The sequence below is a fragment of the Zingiber officinale genome, unplaced genomic scaffold (genome assembly GCF_018446385.1).
Source record: "Zingiber officinale cultivar Zhangliang unplaced genomic scaffold, Zo_v1.1 ctg182, whole genome shotgun sequence".
Taxonomy (NCBI): Eukaryota; Viridiplantae; Streptophyta; class Magnoliopsida; order Zingiberales; family Zingiberaceae; genus Zingiber; species Zingiber officinale.
The window spans coordinates 229,640-246,282 of record NW_024589871.1 but is presented as its reverse complement, the minus strand read 5'-3'; the positions used below and the strand labels follow the sequence as shown (position 1 = coordinate 246,282).

The window sequence follows — 16,643 nt, the reverse complement described above, 5'->3', positions numbered from 1 at the left end:
GCTAACCAACTTCAATTGGACAGGCCTTAACAGTGATAGGTATGAAAGTTTTGTTTTTATGACAGATCTCGATGATGGTGGGTGATTAAGATGGGCATATGTTCCCTCTTATTTCTTGCTCAGTGGATGTCTACACCGAGAACATAGTTGCAGTGAGAAGATAAGTGCTATAACCTTTCAGATTTAAGTAATGGTTAATTCACTGAGAATTAATATATATTAGCTAATTGATAATAGGCTCTATATATGTCAAGGATGGTTACCTCCTTGAGTTAAACCTTCAAGCTACACTCTGAAAACATCTTGTGTCAGCATCTTTATTCTTTATAATTCTCATGATGATTAACATAAGTATATGCATATATATCTGATTGGCAATTAAAGATAAAATTTAAAATATTAAAGTGTCATGCGGTCCAAAAAGGTTTTCAAAATTTAAATTTAAAATATAAAATTTATCAATTTTTGCTAATATCACATTGAATAACTTATAATCTATGGTAGCAATCAAAGCAGATTATATTTGTTCAAGCCACATAACGAATACCATCAACCAGTGGTAATGATGCCATGAAGAAATTATTTCATTTAATAAGTATCATAATTCATAAGTTAATTCTAGGAAGATTTTTCTTAAGGTAAAGATTATTTCGTAATTGAAAACCGTGACCAACTAGATAACTTTCTCTTACACTAAATCTCACTTCTTTTATTTGAAAAATTTTTAAATAATTTTTTTAATGTTAAACTTTCAAGCATACTTTATTAAAAATAATAATATATTTATCTAATGAATATTTATAATTAAATAAATTAAATTAAATTAAATTTCATTAATAAAATATTGAAATGTTAACTAATTTAGCAACGAATAATAAATTATTGTAATATATTAATATACATTTGAATTGCTATTTTTTTATTTATCAATTTTAACTTCGATGAAAGGAAGTGTTGATCCATGGAGAATCAGAATCAAACCTATATTTTCGATGTTGTCAAATGTTTAAAGTCAAGTTCTGTTGTGTTTTAATTTGATTACCAAGTGTGCAGGCTGAAGGATTTGACGGATTTAGAGGACTTGACATCATGCTGAATTCCATTTAGGTTAGGAGGATCAGATAACTGACAAAAAGTCTAAATAGATCAGGGAGGATCAGATATCTAGCAGGAAGTCCAATTGGGCCACTATGACCTAACAACTACTGGAGTCCAGATGGGGCATCTGGCAAAATGACTTGGTGGGTCAAACATCCAATCAAGTAAGTCTGCAAATGGTAAGTAAGATAAGTACTGGAGGAGAGAGATCCAATAAGTATGAGTCCCAGTGAGATTATAGGTGTTGGTCCAACTTAAATACATTTTAAAAATCTAAGTTGAGACTAAAATTAGATTATAGTTTTGGTAAGGCGGGATATAATTCATAAACATAAAATATATATTTGTACTATCTAGATAAGTTTGGTTATTTGAACTAACATGTTTTGAAGGAGTTTGGAGTGCAAAATTAAGCTCAAATAAATAGTACTCAAGACATCTTAAGTGAGAAGGATGCCTTGACTGAAACATTGAGGGTGCCTCGGATAACTGAGGAGGCCCAGAGTAGACAAAGTTTGAGGATAAAAGTTCGACGGTGGAGGCACCTTAGGTGGAGGCGCCTAAGGTTGTTGGAAGTGTCTCAGGTTGAGGCACTGGAGGCACCTAAGGTTGTTAGAGGCACCTCAGGTTGAGGCACAGGAAGTGCCCTAGGTTAGTGAGGGTGCCTCCAAGAGGATAATGATCGAAATTATCGAATTAGATCAATATGCATGAAGACGCACCAACGCATGATAAAAGGAGTCTTCAGCCAGTGCTTTAAACATCAATTCTACTCTAAGTTTTAAATCATTTCTACTACATTGACTCCTTACAATTGGTATGTTGCGACTCTACTACTCTGAATCTACGCTCAAACAAGCTTCTACGACAAGAACAAAAACTATATTCATCTACAAGTGTTGATAACAATTTAAAATTAAATTGTTAGTTATTATTAATTATACATGCATAGGAAAGTGTAAATTGTTACACTTTCCTCATTCTTATATTCGATATCTCTGCCCAAAAGTTCTTTAGGAGAGAATTTAATGGATTGCCCAATTGAAACTGTCCAAGAGATCGTGGGCTTGGAGTAGTGTTTTTTTCTTTTATGCAATTCGTATTCTAATTTTTCTACTGTGTACTCGAGTTTTCGAAAAGTTTTTAAAAGACGAAAATAAAAGTTTTAAAAATAAAATTCACCTTCCCTCTCTCGTTCGTTTCAATCTTACAAGAAATTTTGATGTAACAATAAAATTATTATTGTGTGACCTAAAAATAACATGTTCAAGTAGTGAATATAGCAATTATGTATAATAGACCCTTCTCCGAGAGCCCGTATTAATAGGAGCTTTGTGCATCAAACTACTTTTTATCAATTTTAATTCCGATAAATTATCAATCAAAATTATTTAAACAAAAATATTTAACGGTGAATTATATATAAAAAAAATGTGTATGGTAGCTAGTGGAGAAACAAGAGCACAATAATAACAATATAAAACTGAGGATGAAGGAGCAAAAAAAAAACTGAAAAAAAAAAAAATTTAGATAGAAATAATAATGCAATATTAAATATGTTTTGGACTTTCAAAAAATATTTTTTTAAAAAAATATATAAATTATTTTGGTCAGTCAATAAAAAATAAAAGTAAAAAATTATAGCTCAAATTTTAATAAAAAAATAAATAAAAATTACCAACCAAATATATCTTTAATAGGAAAAAATTAAAATTATCACAAAATTTAACTTTAACACGTAAAAAATTAAAAATAATAAAATTTAGCTTTGATATACAAAAAATAAAAATAAAAATAAAAATTGTTGGTCAAATCTACAAAATTAAAAATTATTGACAAATCTAGTTTTAACCGTAATATTAAATATTTAACAAATCTTGATTTTAACCGTAACTTTAAATATTTAACATCTAAACACGTACATTTAGGCCGGGCCAATGTAGGGCGGCCGACCTAGAGTCACAGGCTATACGGAGTTGTGATATGCCAGGTTGAACCTGATCCAGCACGCTAATAAAACGATCTGAATAGACCCATTTTGACAACTCTACAATTCATGCACATCAAAAGCTTTCACAGAATCTGGCTGCATATAAATCATGGCTTGACCCATATAAATCTGGCTGCAATTCTCATTCTAAAGATCCAGCTCTGTAGGACGCCGGAAACGCATCTATATAGATCCACAGAATCTAGCACAAGCCGTTCGGATACCAACTTCATATGTAACTTTTATAACTTGTCTGTTGCATTGCATAGCCATCAATTGAAGGGGAGGGCAATTAGTTGGTTTCTTGGTGTTTGGATGTGATACAGGCACACGTGCAGAACACAAATGGTCCTCCGAAGGTCAGATTTCTCCATCTTCTCGTACAAAGTTTCAGCTACCAACTGTACGCACGCAGATCCACAATTAGATTTTCAAACTTATTGACCAGGTCAGAGTCAGAGCCCATGCCAAAACTAGATTCTCATGAATCCATGTGCTCACAGCATCCTCCACCGTGAAAATTGACCAAGTCCTTCGTGCGAAACTTGAGCACTTGAATCCACAAAAACCAAGTCTGTAATAAACAGATCTAACAATATGAAAAAACCAGGTCTTGCTTTTCCCCACAACTCATCGTTATCGCCGGCGAGAAGCTTAGAATTTGCCGAGGGCGTGGTGTAAGAATTCTCCATGTGTACACGGTCCAGCGTGCCAGTGTATCCAGAACCAGATAGAATTGAAAAATATGCAGTTGAATCTCTGAATCTTTTCGATCAATAGGGATTGGTGTCATCACCTCCCAATTGCTCGACCATGGCAGGGTTGAAGGTCTCCCAGAAGCATCACAGGCACATCAACAACCCCTTCCCTTCCACCCCTAAGCGCCTGCCTTTCATCCATGGAAGCCTCTATTTCGATTCGGACAAGCTGTTGCAAGACCAGAGTTTTTGTATTGGGCAGGACTTCCAGCTTTCTTGGAGCGCAAGAAATGGTGGCCATCTTTCAATCTCACACCGAACTCAGCCGAGCCGAAGCGTATGGTCTACAATCCCTGGAGAGGCGTTTATTTCGGCGGCAGCAGTTCAAAGTCATGCCGAGGAAAGCAGAGGTTCCTTTGTTATCCATGACGGTGATGCTTATTTCATCTGCAAGCACCAGACAATAGAAGAAATAAGAGTTATTCATGAGACGGACATTCAAAAGAAGCCTAGCGATATTTTTCTCACATCTGGGTTTCCAAATTCAAGCAATGAAGACATTCGTGAGTTGGTAGAGGAATCAAAATTCCCTATTCTGATGATCGCGGGAAGGGTCTTCAATCAAAAGACTAACTCAACTGCTAAGAAGAACTTGGGGAAGAAAAGATTGAGATTTGGTTGTTCCAGGAAATCTTCACTTGTTGCAAGGTATTGGTTTCTGCTTGAGCAAAAGAGTAAGAATCAAATTGGGTTTCATCTCAAGTTTGGCGAATTCGATCAGAAATGCAGTCCTGGCATCATTTACAAAACGAGTATAAAGATCTCCAGGTGGAAATTAATTCGAATGAGGTGCCAGTGGCTCACCTGTATGTCAAGTAATAAAGGTTTTGTTGCACTTTCATCGCATGATGAACAAGAGGGAAAGAAGGGAATTATCACCGAGTTCAACAAAGTTTTCATCACATATGCAAGCGATAAAGATGAGAGGTTTTATGGTTTCGGTGAGCAGTTTTCCCATGTCGAGTTCAAAGGAAAGAGGGTGCCAATTCTGGTGCAGGAACAAGGTATAGGACGAGGAGATCAGCCTATCACCTTTGCTGCCAATTTGGTTAGTTACAGGTACTACTACCAGCCATAATTTGCTGCAGTATTGTCATGAAATGGAATCACAGAATTATAAGTTCTACTTTTTACATCGTCAGATCAGGAGGTGACTGGAGTACAACTTATGCTCCTTCTCCTTTCTACATTACCTCAAGAATGAAATCCCTTTACCTTGAAGGGTACAATTACTCAGTTTTTGATCTCACAAAGGTTGACAGGATACAGATTGAGGTAGTTGAACCTGAAAACATCTATGACACTTTTAATATATTGGTAGCATGCTCACAAAACCATTATCTATGCCAGAGTTGAGTTTTTGTTTTTCAATGATAAATCTTATTTATTAGCAAGCTTCTTGTTATCTTTGCAAAGAAATGAAAATTGTTTTAGGGGAATAAAGTGAAACCACATGAGCAGTGAGTTAGTTAAATTCTTTGTTTCTTGCAAGTAAGCAATATATATGATCCATAAATAAACTTCATATCTTCTGTCCTAAATGAGCAATCCTTTGTTCATGGTTACAATCGTGACCATTTGGCTTTCTGAGCAGTGACAATTTATTCTTATTTTTATTATAGATACATGGAAATTGTGCTCAGGGAAGAATACTGAATGGAAATTCACCTGTTGAGCTCCTTGAGCTTTACACAGAGACGATAGGAAGACCCCCCATACTTCCAAACTGGATCATTTCTGGAGCTGTTGTTGGCATGCAGGGAGGCACGAAAGCTGTCCACACAGTATGGGATCAATTACAACAATATGATGTTCCAATTTCAGCATTTTGGTTGCAGGTGATTGAATTGCTAATAAAGTATGCTCACTTTATTCTTAAAAGAAGTACATATAATTCTCAAGACAACTTTAAAAGTTCAGACTCAGCCAGGTTACACTATCAATGAGTTCAATCAAGACATCATCATCTAGGTTGGAAACGTGCACAGCCATATATAAACAAACAAACAACAAACACAGAAGATTCCTTTGGAGATGAGAAGAAGTTGTAAGTAATAGAACCATAAATTTGACAACAGAGGTCGAGGAAGTTTATCTTAACCTGTGGGTAATATATGTCAGACGGGTATCCTTGTATGTTTCATAATATCAATGATAAGATTGTGGGGGCTACCTAGGGTTATTCATTGAGGAATAATTCCTCCTAAACTAACACATACTCACTCCAATGAATAATAAAATTAGTGTACTCTGTCAAGATCTTTAGGAAGGGAGATGATTTATCACAATTCATTTGAATAGTGAAGTTGATTAAATATGTATTCGCAGAATTATATTCAAGCTGTATAGCTTGGAATTGTACTAATCACAATCCATAAAGAAGTTGAATCATTTGACCAACTCAAATCTATTTGAGAAATTTGGATTTTAGACACAGACAGATCTTGCTTAGAAAGGATTACTAGATTAAATTTGATACTATTCGACATGAACTCTTTACTAGACCACTACTGCATATTTGATACACTGACATACTAATAAAGATTTTAGCTTTAGATTTGAATATTCACGGACATATGTTCAAATTAAGAGAAACACAAGATAAATTAGAATAATCACTAATGACAAGCTGGAACTTTTAATGGGGTGATGAATATTAGTAATTAAACATTAAAAACTAATTGCCTTAAAACGACACGGCTTCATATTTTTTTTCATGATGTTGATTAAAAGTTAGATGATCATCTTGCAGGATTGGGTCGGCAAGAGAGAAACTGTAATTGGGTCACAACTTTGGTGGAATTGGGAAGTTGATGAATGCCATTATGCCGGATGGAGAGAGCTAATAGATGATTTTCGTGCTCATGATATTAGAGTGATGACATACTGCAATCCTTGCCTTGTTCCGGTAGATCACTTGCTTACTCAGTCTACTCAAACAAGTAACACATTCATTTATTAGTTCCCTGAAAAATGAGATAACTTGCAGACTGATGAAAAACCAAACAAACACAAAGACCTGTTTGAAGAAGCAAAGAGATTAGATATTTTAGTCAAAGACAAAGCTGGCAGAACATACATGATACCAAATACAGCTTTTGATGTCGGAATGTTGGACTTTACCCACCCAAAAGCAAGCAGTTGGTTCAAGAAGATTCTTCATGAAATGGTGGATACTGGAATTAGGGGCTGGATGGCAGATTTTGGTGAAGGATTGCCTTTAGATGCTTACCTGTATGCAGGTACTTGTGATGTTCGTTTATCATAATAGTTGCATATAGTTCAATGACAGAATAACTTCCAAGTAGACTTACCAAATGGTTGGACATGCATTATATATGATTAATATATCATTACTTTGATTTCACTTAATCTTTCAACATGCCAACTGACCAACTGCATCTACTTTTCACGTAGATGAAGATCCTATTCAAGCTCATAACAGGTATCCTGAACTTTGGGCCAAGGTCAATAAGGAATTTGTGGATGAGTGGAGATCAGACAATGATACTAATGGGAGAGACCCAGAAGAAAGCCTGGTCTTTTTCATGCGTGCAGGTTTTAGAGGTAGTCCCAAATGGGCTATGCTATTTTGGGAAGGTGATCAAATGGTAAGTTGGCAAGCCAATGATGGAATAAAAAGCAGTATAACAGGCTTGCTCAGTAGTGGAATTTCAGGTTTTGCCTTCAATCATAGTGATATAGGAGGCTACTGTGCAGTAGACATACCTATTATCAGGTATCAGAGAAGTGAGGAACTTCTCATTCGTTGGATGGAACTAAACGCATTCAGTGTAGTATTCAGAACACATGAAGTAAGCATCACAAGTTTAAGCTATAAGGAAACTCACTCCACCAATAAGTCCAAGCAATACTGATGCAGGTTAGCATGTGCAGGGAAACAAGCCAGCCTCAAATTGTCAGTTCTACAAGAACGACAACACATTATCTCATTTTGCTCGTTGTGCCAAAATCTACAAAGCTTGGAAGTTTTACCGAATCCAACTAGTAAAGGTAAGGTCTCTTCCCATATAGTTAGATGATGCAAGAAATGTTCCTTTCAATCTATATCTAAATTCTAATGCGATCCTCTTCATGAGCTTTATCAGGAAGCAGCTCAGAGAGGCTTGCCTGTTGTCAGACATTTGTTCCTACATTATCCAGATGACAAGCATGTACAAAGTTTGACATATGAGCAGTTTTTAGTCGGGACAGAGATAATGGTAGCACCTGTACTTGACAAAGCCAAAAAGGAGGTCAAGGTTTATTTCCCTACAACAGATGGATGCTCCTGGCAACACATTTGGAGTGGAAAGATCTTCACCAGGCCTTTCAATCATTCAGGGAATATACAAGGGCATGAAGCCTGGGTTGATGCTCCCATTGGCTACCCAGCTGTGTTTGTAAAATGTGGCTCTCATATTGGGGAAGAATTTCAAAGTAACCTAAGACTTCTTAAAATACTGTAAGAGTAATTTGTGTACCGTACAATTCATTTGTTCAATTAATATCATTTATTTTAATTCTCTCAATAGTAAACTGAGTATTATCTAGAAAGCAATGTATCATTCCAGATCAGGATATCCATTCATAGAGAGAGTGCAATGATGTCGGTACAATACCAACTTTAAATTTAACTACTTAGATAAATATGGGTATATTAAAATTGTAAATTTATATAATTAATTAAATTTCAAAAGTAATAAATCATATTAGTTAAATTTAATCAACTTATAATTTATATTAAATTCGATGAACCAAAATATTAATTTTATAATATTTAATATAATTATAAAATAAACTTGATCAACCCTAAACCAATTCTCCCCATCTCCACCTCTAACGTTGTGCTATGTCCTTCCCCTCTAGCCATTGTCCTTTACAATGTGTCCTTCATTGATGTTTCCTACATATCTCCCTCCACTGCATTGGCATTCCTCAACTTTCCTATCATTGTAACCCCCCAACCTTTCCCTCATACCACACCTAGTACTAGTTGATTTCGCTTGAGACAAGGCAACTAATCCACTAATGCTAAAACTATGTCAGCAAGGGCAGCATACCTACAAATAGCCAATATCAGTTCAATGCTAATTTCTATTAGGGGTTGAAACAAAACATTTCAACACTCAGGATCATGAGTTGAATATAATTTCTTTTACCACTATCATGTTGGGGATAAATTTAAATGACTACATATGGTCTCCTGGTAAGTAGTAAACAAATAGAAACATTAGAACTACTAGAAACAATAAATTATGCAGGATTGACTTAATAATATTTTTCTGCATTGAAGGAGAGATTTGATTGTTTGTTCCTAGTTTTTGAGCATGCTAAGTCTTTTTTCTAACAAGTTACCTAAACAATCCTATATGCAATCACTCGGTTAAGAACTTAAGTGGTTTTGCCCCTCTATCCAATTAACCTCTTTGAATAGTCCTGTCTCTTACTAATGTATCAGTAGGACACCAATAATTATGCTCTACCTATGCTTCTAGATGCATGGAGTCAATTATCATGCCATTCTTTGTTTTCACGCAAAATCTTGCAATCATTGTTGCACTCATCTTATTGCTCATGACATATCCTTGGTCCCATTGCATAGGGCAACACTCCCGTTGGCCCGACTACACTAACTCTCATCAGTTAAGAGTGAAAGGTCCCTTCTATTTCATATATTATCAAGAAAAGGTTGGTTACTAACAAAAAACTGACAAGTCATTTGAGTGATGTTGTCCCTTCTCCCCATTAAAACCAAAGGGTATCCTACCTAAGGCCTTTTTTTTGTAAGCTAAACAAAAAACTAATCCTTCATTAAGAGTGACAATTGGGATGTAAGGTTATCTCTGGATAGCTCTTGCATCGTTCTTTTTTTTTTAATATTAGATTACGATTTTGAACATGAAATGTAAGAATTTGGGAAGATCAAGGTGGCTAGTAGGATTAAATTCTCAGGAACAGAGAAGGTGAGATTATTTGATGGAAGGAAACAAAGTGAAGCTAAGAAGACATTAAGGAGTCACCCAATGTAATCCTAACTCATTTTAAGGAGGGAAAGTCACTCAATGTTTTAAATGATGGGATATAGCTAAGCAATCTAATGAAAGAAGATCAAAGGAGAAAGTCAAGTCGTTGCAAACAGCCAAAGTCCCATCTTTATGATCAATCAGATATAAAAAAACAAGAGGACAAAGTATGTTGATATTCACTTCCACTTCACAAAAGAAGCCAGCAATTAAGGTGTTGTTATATTTCAGGCAGACACGTTAACCAAACTACTTTCTTAGCCAAGTTCCGTGATTTTTGGAGTTGGCTAAGGTTTATAGAGACTTCCACAAGGCCAGCAGCAGAGGATCTGCTTTAATTTCCAATTTTCATAAAGGAGATGAGTACAATTCAAGTTAATCATTTAAGCCATGGAGATGGTATCTCAAGGGGATACATTATTCTCATATGGATCTGAGCAAACTGAGAAAAGTCTCCTTGGTGGTATGCATAGATGTATAGTCCTCTCCACATCCAACAACATACAATGGAGGTTGTTCTAAGGAATATAGCATAGATAAAGTAAACGACCAAAGACTGAGAATATTACCGCATCCATCCAGAACAGCATCACCAGGTCATGCCCATTCCTCGATCTTCATCAGCAGCCATTGGAACGTCATCAATGTTTCAGTTCTCCGGCCTTTCCCTTCCGGAGAGCACTGCTGCAGTCTGTAGCCTTGCCAAAACCATTGCCCTCCTCCCATCGCCCAGAGCGGAAACCACGACGAGGATCCACAGACCTGTATTCCGAGAAAAAAAAAAAAAAAAAGAGGAATATCAAACGATTCGATATAAAATGCTTGTTTGATGTCTAGGGTTACCGCCGGACAAATCTTCTAACAATGCCAAAATGTTGTTGTTCCCATTTTTAATTTCTTCTCTGAAAACCACTAAATCTGGATAATACCATGTCATTTTGGCATGCTCTTAGTTAAATCACGGACGACTACTAATCTTTGAAATAATGACTAATATATAAGGGAGATATTTAACTCGATTTTACTGAGATTCGAGCCTCAGATTTCATTGATGACAACACCTCATGTGCTAACTACTAGACCCATCCGAGGGGACCAAAACACTTCTGTCTTTGTACCATAACATGAGAACATGATTCTCACTCATTTTTTTTTATTTATTAGGTATTTTACAATCCAATTAATTTCATATCCCCTCTAGTAAATAAATTGAAAAGTCCAGCTTTATCTAGGTTTATTATTCTATTAGAGAAAAATTATTTTGTAATACATTATTCGAGGTAAGGTTTGTTATTTTATTAGAAAAATTTCTAATGTTCTATAATACATCCTAGTTGAAATTTAAATTTTATATGTTCGATTAATCGTTAGAATGTTTAACTATACATCAAAGTCTCAAGGATAAATTTTCTGATCCACAAATAAAGTCTCTGGGATAGATTATTTTGATCTATAATTTACGAATCGATGATTCATTAAAAGTATTGATTGATTTTAGTGGATCCTATCTATTTACATATAGGGTCCATCAAAATCTACTAATCAAAATTTACAGAATTCGTCTGCAAAGTCTCGGAGGCATGATTCTCATTTTTTTTAGTTGATAATGACAAATTTTATTTTATCGAAATTTTGTATACTACTAAAATAAATCAAGAAATCAAGAAATTCTTATAATAAGTGATTCACCGGTAATATTTTTAGGTCGACTGTATATTAAAGAAAATTTATATATTAATTCGTTGAGGTTAAAAATATCCGAGAAACTATTCTCACGTTTTTAGTTCATAGTCTATTGGGTTTAATGCATTTTGGATGTCTTTTGATGATTCATTTAATTTTCACCCCTATAATTTAATCAATTTAAAGATATTTATGATATATTTGGAAATTAAATGGACATACAAATTTCACATTTGTGGACTAGCGACTAGTCTGTTAGTCAGGCATAATTAATTAATTTTAAAAAAATAGAAAAAAAAACTACAATAGAAAAGCCATAAAAAATACTTTAATTTTAAAAAATAAAATAAAATAGAATGAGAGGGTGAAGAAATTAAAAGACAAACAACTGATGGGGGCATTTTGGATGTCTTTTGACAATTCATTTAATTTTCACCCCTATAATTTAATCAATTGAAAGATATTTATGATATATTTGGAAATTAAACGGACATACAAATTTCACATTTGTGGACCTAGCGACTAATCTGTCAGTCAAGCATATTTAATTAATTTTAAAAAAAATAAAAAAAAAACTACAATAAAAAAGTCATCAAAAATACTTTAATTAAAAATAATAATAAAATAGAATGAGAGGGAGATATTTATAAAATAGAATGGGAGGGAAGACATTTGTGGACCTCGCCAGAAAAAAAAAACTAAAATATAAAATGTATTGTTTGAGTGTTTGAATAGAAAACTGGGACAACGACTCATTTCTTTCTAAGAAAATAATCGATAAAAAAATATTTTATAATTATTTTTCTTAATTTGTCCTTTCTTATTTGTCCAAGCTAAATACGTTATTGATCACTCAATTAAAATTGGGAGTTGACTCATTAATTGAAGGGACGGCCACTTTCATTAGGTTTTAGGTGAGTGGACGCTGCCCACCTAATGAATTTTGCGTAGCTTCCTTTCCGTAATCAACGTCCTCTCATCATAAATACATTCAAGTATTGTAATTTATCAAGCAACCAACCATTCCAAATTTTTCCACCGCGCGCGATTGTTTTCCCAATAAGCACGCTCAGGCAGGCCTTCGCGGGACCAAAGTTCGCCATCATCACAAAGCCACTTTTGAAAAAACAAAACAAAAATTATCCACTCCAGTTGTTGTTGGCCTGCAGAACAAAAGTCACTGAACGCATTTCCACCTATCTAACGCTTTCAAGTTTCAACATCAACCCATCACAAGTGGAGCACAGCATTCAAGGTTTAGCTACATATATATGTGATTATATATAGTTCGATACAGTCATGATTAAGACATTCCTAGTGCCTCCTTTAAATGATCATGTATGTCTTGATCATGAGCCAGTTAAATTAGTCAGTGCAGAATTCAAGAACAGATATGCTGCCAGATAAAACTGATCACGAGATATAAGAATGGTTCGATGCCTCTGCTTTTTTCCCAATCTTTCTTTATTCTATTGCTTTTTGAGCTTTATTCTTTCAGCTTTTCTTTTCTTTTCCTTTACTTTTTCTTTTAGATTACACTATGTGTTAATTGTTCTTCCCAGCTTTCAGTGCACCGAGTTAATTAAAGCAGTCGTCGACGACAAATTAAAGGGAATTGATTGAAGAAGAGTTAAAGAAGAATGAAGGAGCTGAGCTACGAGGAAATTGAAGCCGCGACCCAAAACTTCGATCCCTCGCAGTTGATCGGGAAAGGAAGCCATGGAAGTGTCTACAGAGGCACGCTCGGAGATGGCCGAATCGTAGCAGTGAAGAAGCCGTCAGGAGGAGTCCAATCCCTTCAAAACCACGCCAAGCTGAACAACGAGATCGACGTGCTTGCGTCGCTCAGAGACCCCCCAATCTCCATCGTCGAATTCGTCGGCTTCACTCGAGCTCCGGCGAGCTGCAGGCTCCTCGTGATGGAATTCCTTCCCAATGGCTCCCTCCACGCCCTCATCCACTCCGCTCCGACTCCGCCGGAGTGGCGCCTGCGCGGCGCCATCGCCCTGCAAATCGCCCGCGCCGTCCTCTACCTCCACGAGGCCTCGCCGGCGTCGGTCGTCCACCGCGACGTCAAGTCGGCCAACGTGCTGCTCGACGGGAAGTGGAACGCGAAGCTCTGTGACTTCGGACTCACGGCGAGGCCTGGCAATGACGACGAGCGCTCGGAGACGCCGCCGCCGCCGGCGGGAACGATCGGGTACATGGACCCCTGTTACACGGAGCCCGGTAAGCTGGGCCCCGAGAACGACGTGTTCAGCTTCGGGGTGGTGCTGCTGGAGCTCCTCAGCTCGAGGAAGGCGATAGACGTGGAGCGGGATCCTTCGTCCGTAGTCGCGTGGGTTCTGGGGATGGCGGCGGCTAATCGGAGTGGCGGGATTTGCGACGAGAGAGTGGCGCTGCCGGAGTACATGAGGAGGGCGGTCGGTAGGATGCTGAGGGTGGCGGTGAAATGCGTGTCGGAGAAGGCGGAGCGGAGGCCGGCGATGCGGGAGGTGGTGGGGGAGCTGGAGGCGGTGGTGGAAGGGCTGGCGGTGTGGGCGGCGTGGGGGTGTGTGAGGAGTAAGGTGTCGGAGAGAGTGCAGGAGTGCGTGCGGGCGTGGAGGAGGTGCGCAGAGAAGAGGGTGGGAGCAGCTGCGACTGCAAGGATCGTGTGCGGGGATCACTTGGTCGATGGTGGGGACCACGATAGTAGGGAGGACGACCGTGAGCGTGGACCGTGTACGTAGTTTTGGCTGAAGGCCTGGGACTTTTGTTTTGATTGGAGAGGAAGTATTTGGTTTAAATTAAGGAAAAATTTACATGCAGTTGGTAATTATAATTTAAACTTTACAAATAGTCCTTATTATTAAAATACAATATTTTTATATTCTAATTAAATATAATGAATATTAATTTATTTAATTATCTCTTATATTTTTAATATAAAAAGTCTAAAAAATACGTATAATTTCTCTTAAATTAAACATTAATACAGTGATAAGGAGGGACTCCACCCTGCGAAGGATAGTGGTCATTGTGGAGACCAAAGTTAAGACGGTCAACGCGCAGATAATATCGGTCGGTCAAACAAGTATGCCCCGATCGGGTAGAGAAGGTCCCAATCCGATATCGCCTTCAACACGACAAGGTGTCAAACGATCGACGCTCAATGGAGTAGAGGACGTCGGATGGAGGAGGAGACGATGTGTAGAAGTCCGGCCGAGCGGCTACCTCGCTCGGCCAAGCAGCAGGACTCGATATTGGCAAAGCGGAACTTCGGCCAAGCGACTACCCTGCTCGATCAGGCAGCAGAACTCGACATTGGCAGAGCGGAACTTCAGCCGAGCGGACGTGACACAAGCACAGGGGAGTTTCAGCTGAACGGACGAGACAGAAGAGCAGCGTAGTTACAGCAAAGCAGACGGGACACAGGAACAATAAGGCTCCGGCCAAGTGGCCAACCCGCTCGGCCTAACAACATACTCCCCTCTGTTAGCCATTGACATCCTTTTGGGAATTATTACCGCTGACACCGGGCATGGACAACCAAAAGATCGTATGGCGGAAGTTTCCACTATCACTTCAGAAATATGCTCGGCCTGTTAAGTATTGTAGCAGAGATACTTTACTGACAAGTCTTTTCAGGTAAAACTTTAAAAAGTGTGCTCACCTTGGGAAGCATACACGCGCGCTACAGGAGCTCTATATAAAGGAGGTCCAAGCATCGGCGGAGGTACGCAATATGCGATAGACACTGCTCTCGCTAATGTTTATTCTTGTTGCTCCGTCTTCTACTTCATCGTCGGTCGGAGGGCCAACGCTGAACACCCCTTCCCTAGCTCGGCAATTACGTAATCTGTGCTGCAGGTCGGAGTGAAGTCTACAGGCGGTCAGCGGGAGCGCCACATCCCTAGCTTTCCATCTCATCGACTTTTGGACAGGATCAAGCACATTAAACTATAATCTAATATATTTTTATCAAATTGGGTATGATTTTTTTCCCGCCTCAATTAGATGAAAAATACACTAGATTTTCTTTAAATGGTGCTAAATTTAGGAGAAATTATATTAAGTTGAAAAAAAAAACGTGCTAATGAAAAGTCCAAAAATAATTTTTTTCATTTTAATTGAATGAAAAATGTACTAGATTTTCTTTAAATAGTACTCAATTGGATGAAAAATATACTATATTTTTTTTAAATGATGGGAGAAAATATATTAAGTGGAAAAAAAATCGTGCTCAATTGAATAGAAAATATATTAGATTCTCTTTAAATAATGCTAAATTTAGGAGAAATTATATTAAGTGAGAAAAAAATCGTGTTCATAAAAAGTCCAAAAATAAGTATATTTCCTCTTAAATTTGGCATTTTAAATTAGAATTGAGTATATTTTCTATCAGTATGATTTTTTTTCTCACTTAATATAATTCCTCCTAAATTAATACTATTTAAAGATAATCTAGTATATTTTCTATTAAATTATGTCCGACTCTTTTGTCCACCTCAATTGGATGAAAAAATATACTATATTATCTTTAAATAGTATTCAATTGGATGGAAAATATACTAGATTTTCTTTAAATGATACTTAATTTATGAAGAATTATATTAAGCGGGAAAAAATCGTGCTCAATTTGTTAGAAAATATACTCGATTCTAGTTTAAAGTGCTAAATTTAAGAGAAATTATACTTATTTTTGTACTTTTTGTATCTAAAAAATATAAGGAGCAATTAGGTAATTATATTTACCTGAGAGAGTTAAAACAAATAAAACTTTGCATGTATGGAATGAAAATAAAATTCTTTTTGAGATAGGGACTACATGGAAAGTTAAAGTTGTATTTAGATATTTTTCTCCAATTTACTCTTAAATTAACTAATTAAAATAAATATGTAATATTATAATTATATAAATATTGTTATAGGCATAATACATTAGCCAGGATTCTCTGGTGTATTTTTTAATCAGGGGATAATCTATAATGTAATTGTATCGGACCATAGTCGTAATTTGACCACAATTATTTATGATCCCTCCCTGAGTTTACCTTCCCATCGGGCACCGATGGATAGGTGCCCGGACTATCGTGTTGGTGCAACATC

General features: G+C 36.7%; 2 protein-coding genes and 1 long non-coding RNA gene across 3 annotated transcripts; 2 read left to right on the top strand and 1 right to left on the bottom strand.

The window, feature by feature from the left end:
* Positions 1-3,901: 3,901 nt before the first annotated feature.
* Positions 3,902-8,370, top strand: LOC122036614 (sulfoquinovosidase-like). Its single transcript, XM_042595999.1, has 8 exons — positions 3,902-4,905; positions 4,989-5,121; positions 5,469-5,684; positions 6,599-6,754; positions 6,836-7,088; positions 7,264-7,661; positions 7,744-7,860; positions 7,956-8,370. The coding sequence occupies exons 1-8, from the start codon at positions 3,902-3,904 to the stop codon at positions 8,313-8,315; spliced, it is 2,637 nt and encodes an 878-aa protein (XP_042451933.1). The 3' UTR covers positions 8,316-8,370.
* On the bottom strand, positions 4,096-10,744 carry LOC122036615. Its single transcript, XR_006127411.1, has 5 exons — positions 10,442-10,744; positions 5,515-5,619; positions 4,651-5,131; positions 4,315-4,577; positions 4,096-4,233 (listed from the first exon to the last, which is right to left on the bottom strand). It is a non-coding gene; the product is annotated as an uncharacterized LOC122036615 (long non-coding RNA).
* A 2,023-nt stretch (positions 10,745-12,767) lies between these two features.
* LOC122036617 (serine/threonine-protein kinase-like protein At5g23170) lies at positions 12,768-14,359 on the top strand. The gene is made up of 2 exons (XM_042596001.1): positions 12,768-12,986; positions 13,118-14,359. The coding sequence occupies exon 2, from the start codon at positions 13,196-13,198 to the stop codon at positions 14,282-14,284; it is 1,089 nt and encodes a 362-aa protein (XP_042451935.1). The 5' UTR covers positions 12,768-12,986; positions 13,118-13,195; the 3' UTR covers positions 14,285-14,359.
* The last annotated feature ends 2,284 nt before the right edge of the window (positions 14,360-16,643 follow it).

What these genes read in the sequence shown, in the direction of transcription:
- LOC122036614 (XM_042595999.1), top strand. Translation starts at nt 3,902, where the DNA reads ATGGCAGGGTTGAAGGTCTCCCAGAAGCATCACAGGCACATCAACAAC. An exon ending in AGATGCTTACCTGTATGCAG is followed by an intron (nt 7,089 to 7,263) that starts GTACTTGTGATG and finishes CTTTTCACGTAG; the next exon opens with ATGAAGATCCTATTCAAGCT. An exon ending in TAGTATTCAGAACACATGAA is followed by an intron (nt 7,662 to 7,743) that starts GTAAGCATCACA and finishes TAGCATGTGCAG; the next exon opens with GGAAACAAGCCAGCCTCAAA.
- LOC122036617 (XM_042596001.1), top strand. Translation starts at nt 13,196, where the DNA reads ATGAAGGAGCTGAGCTACGAGGAAATTGAAGCCGCGACCCAAAACTTC.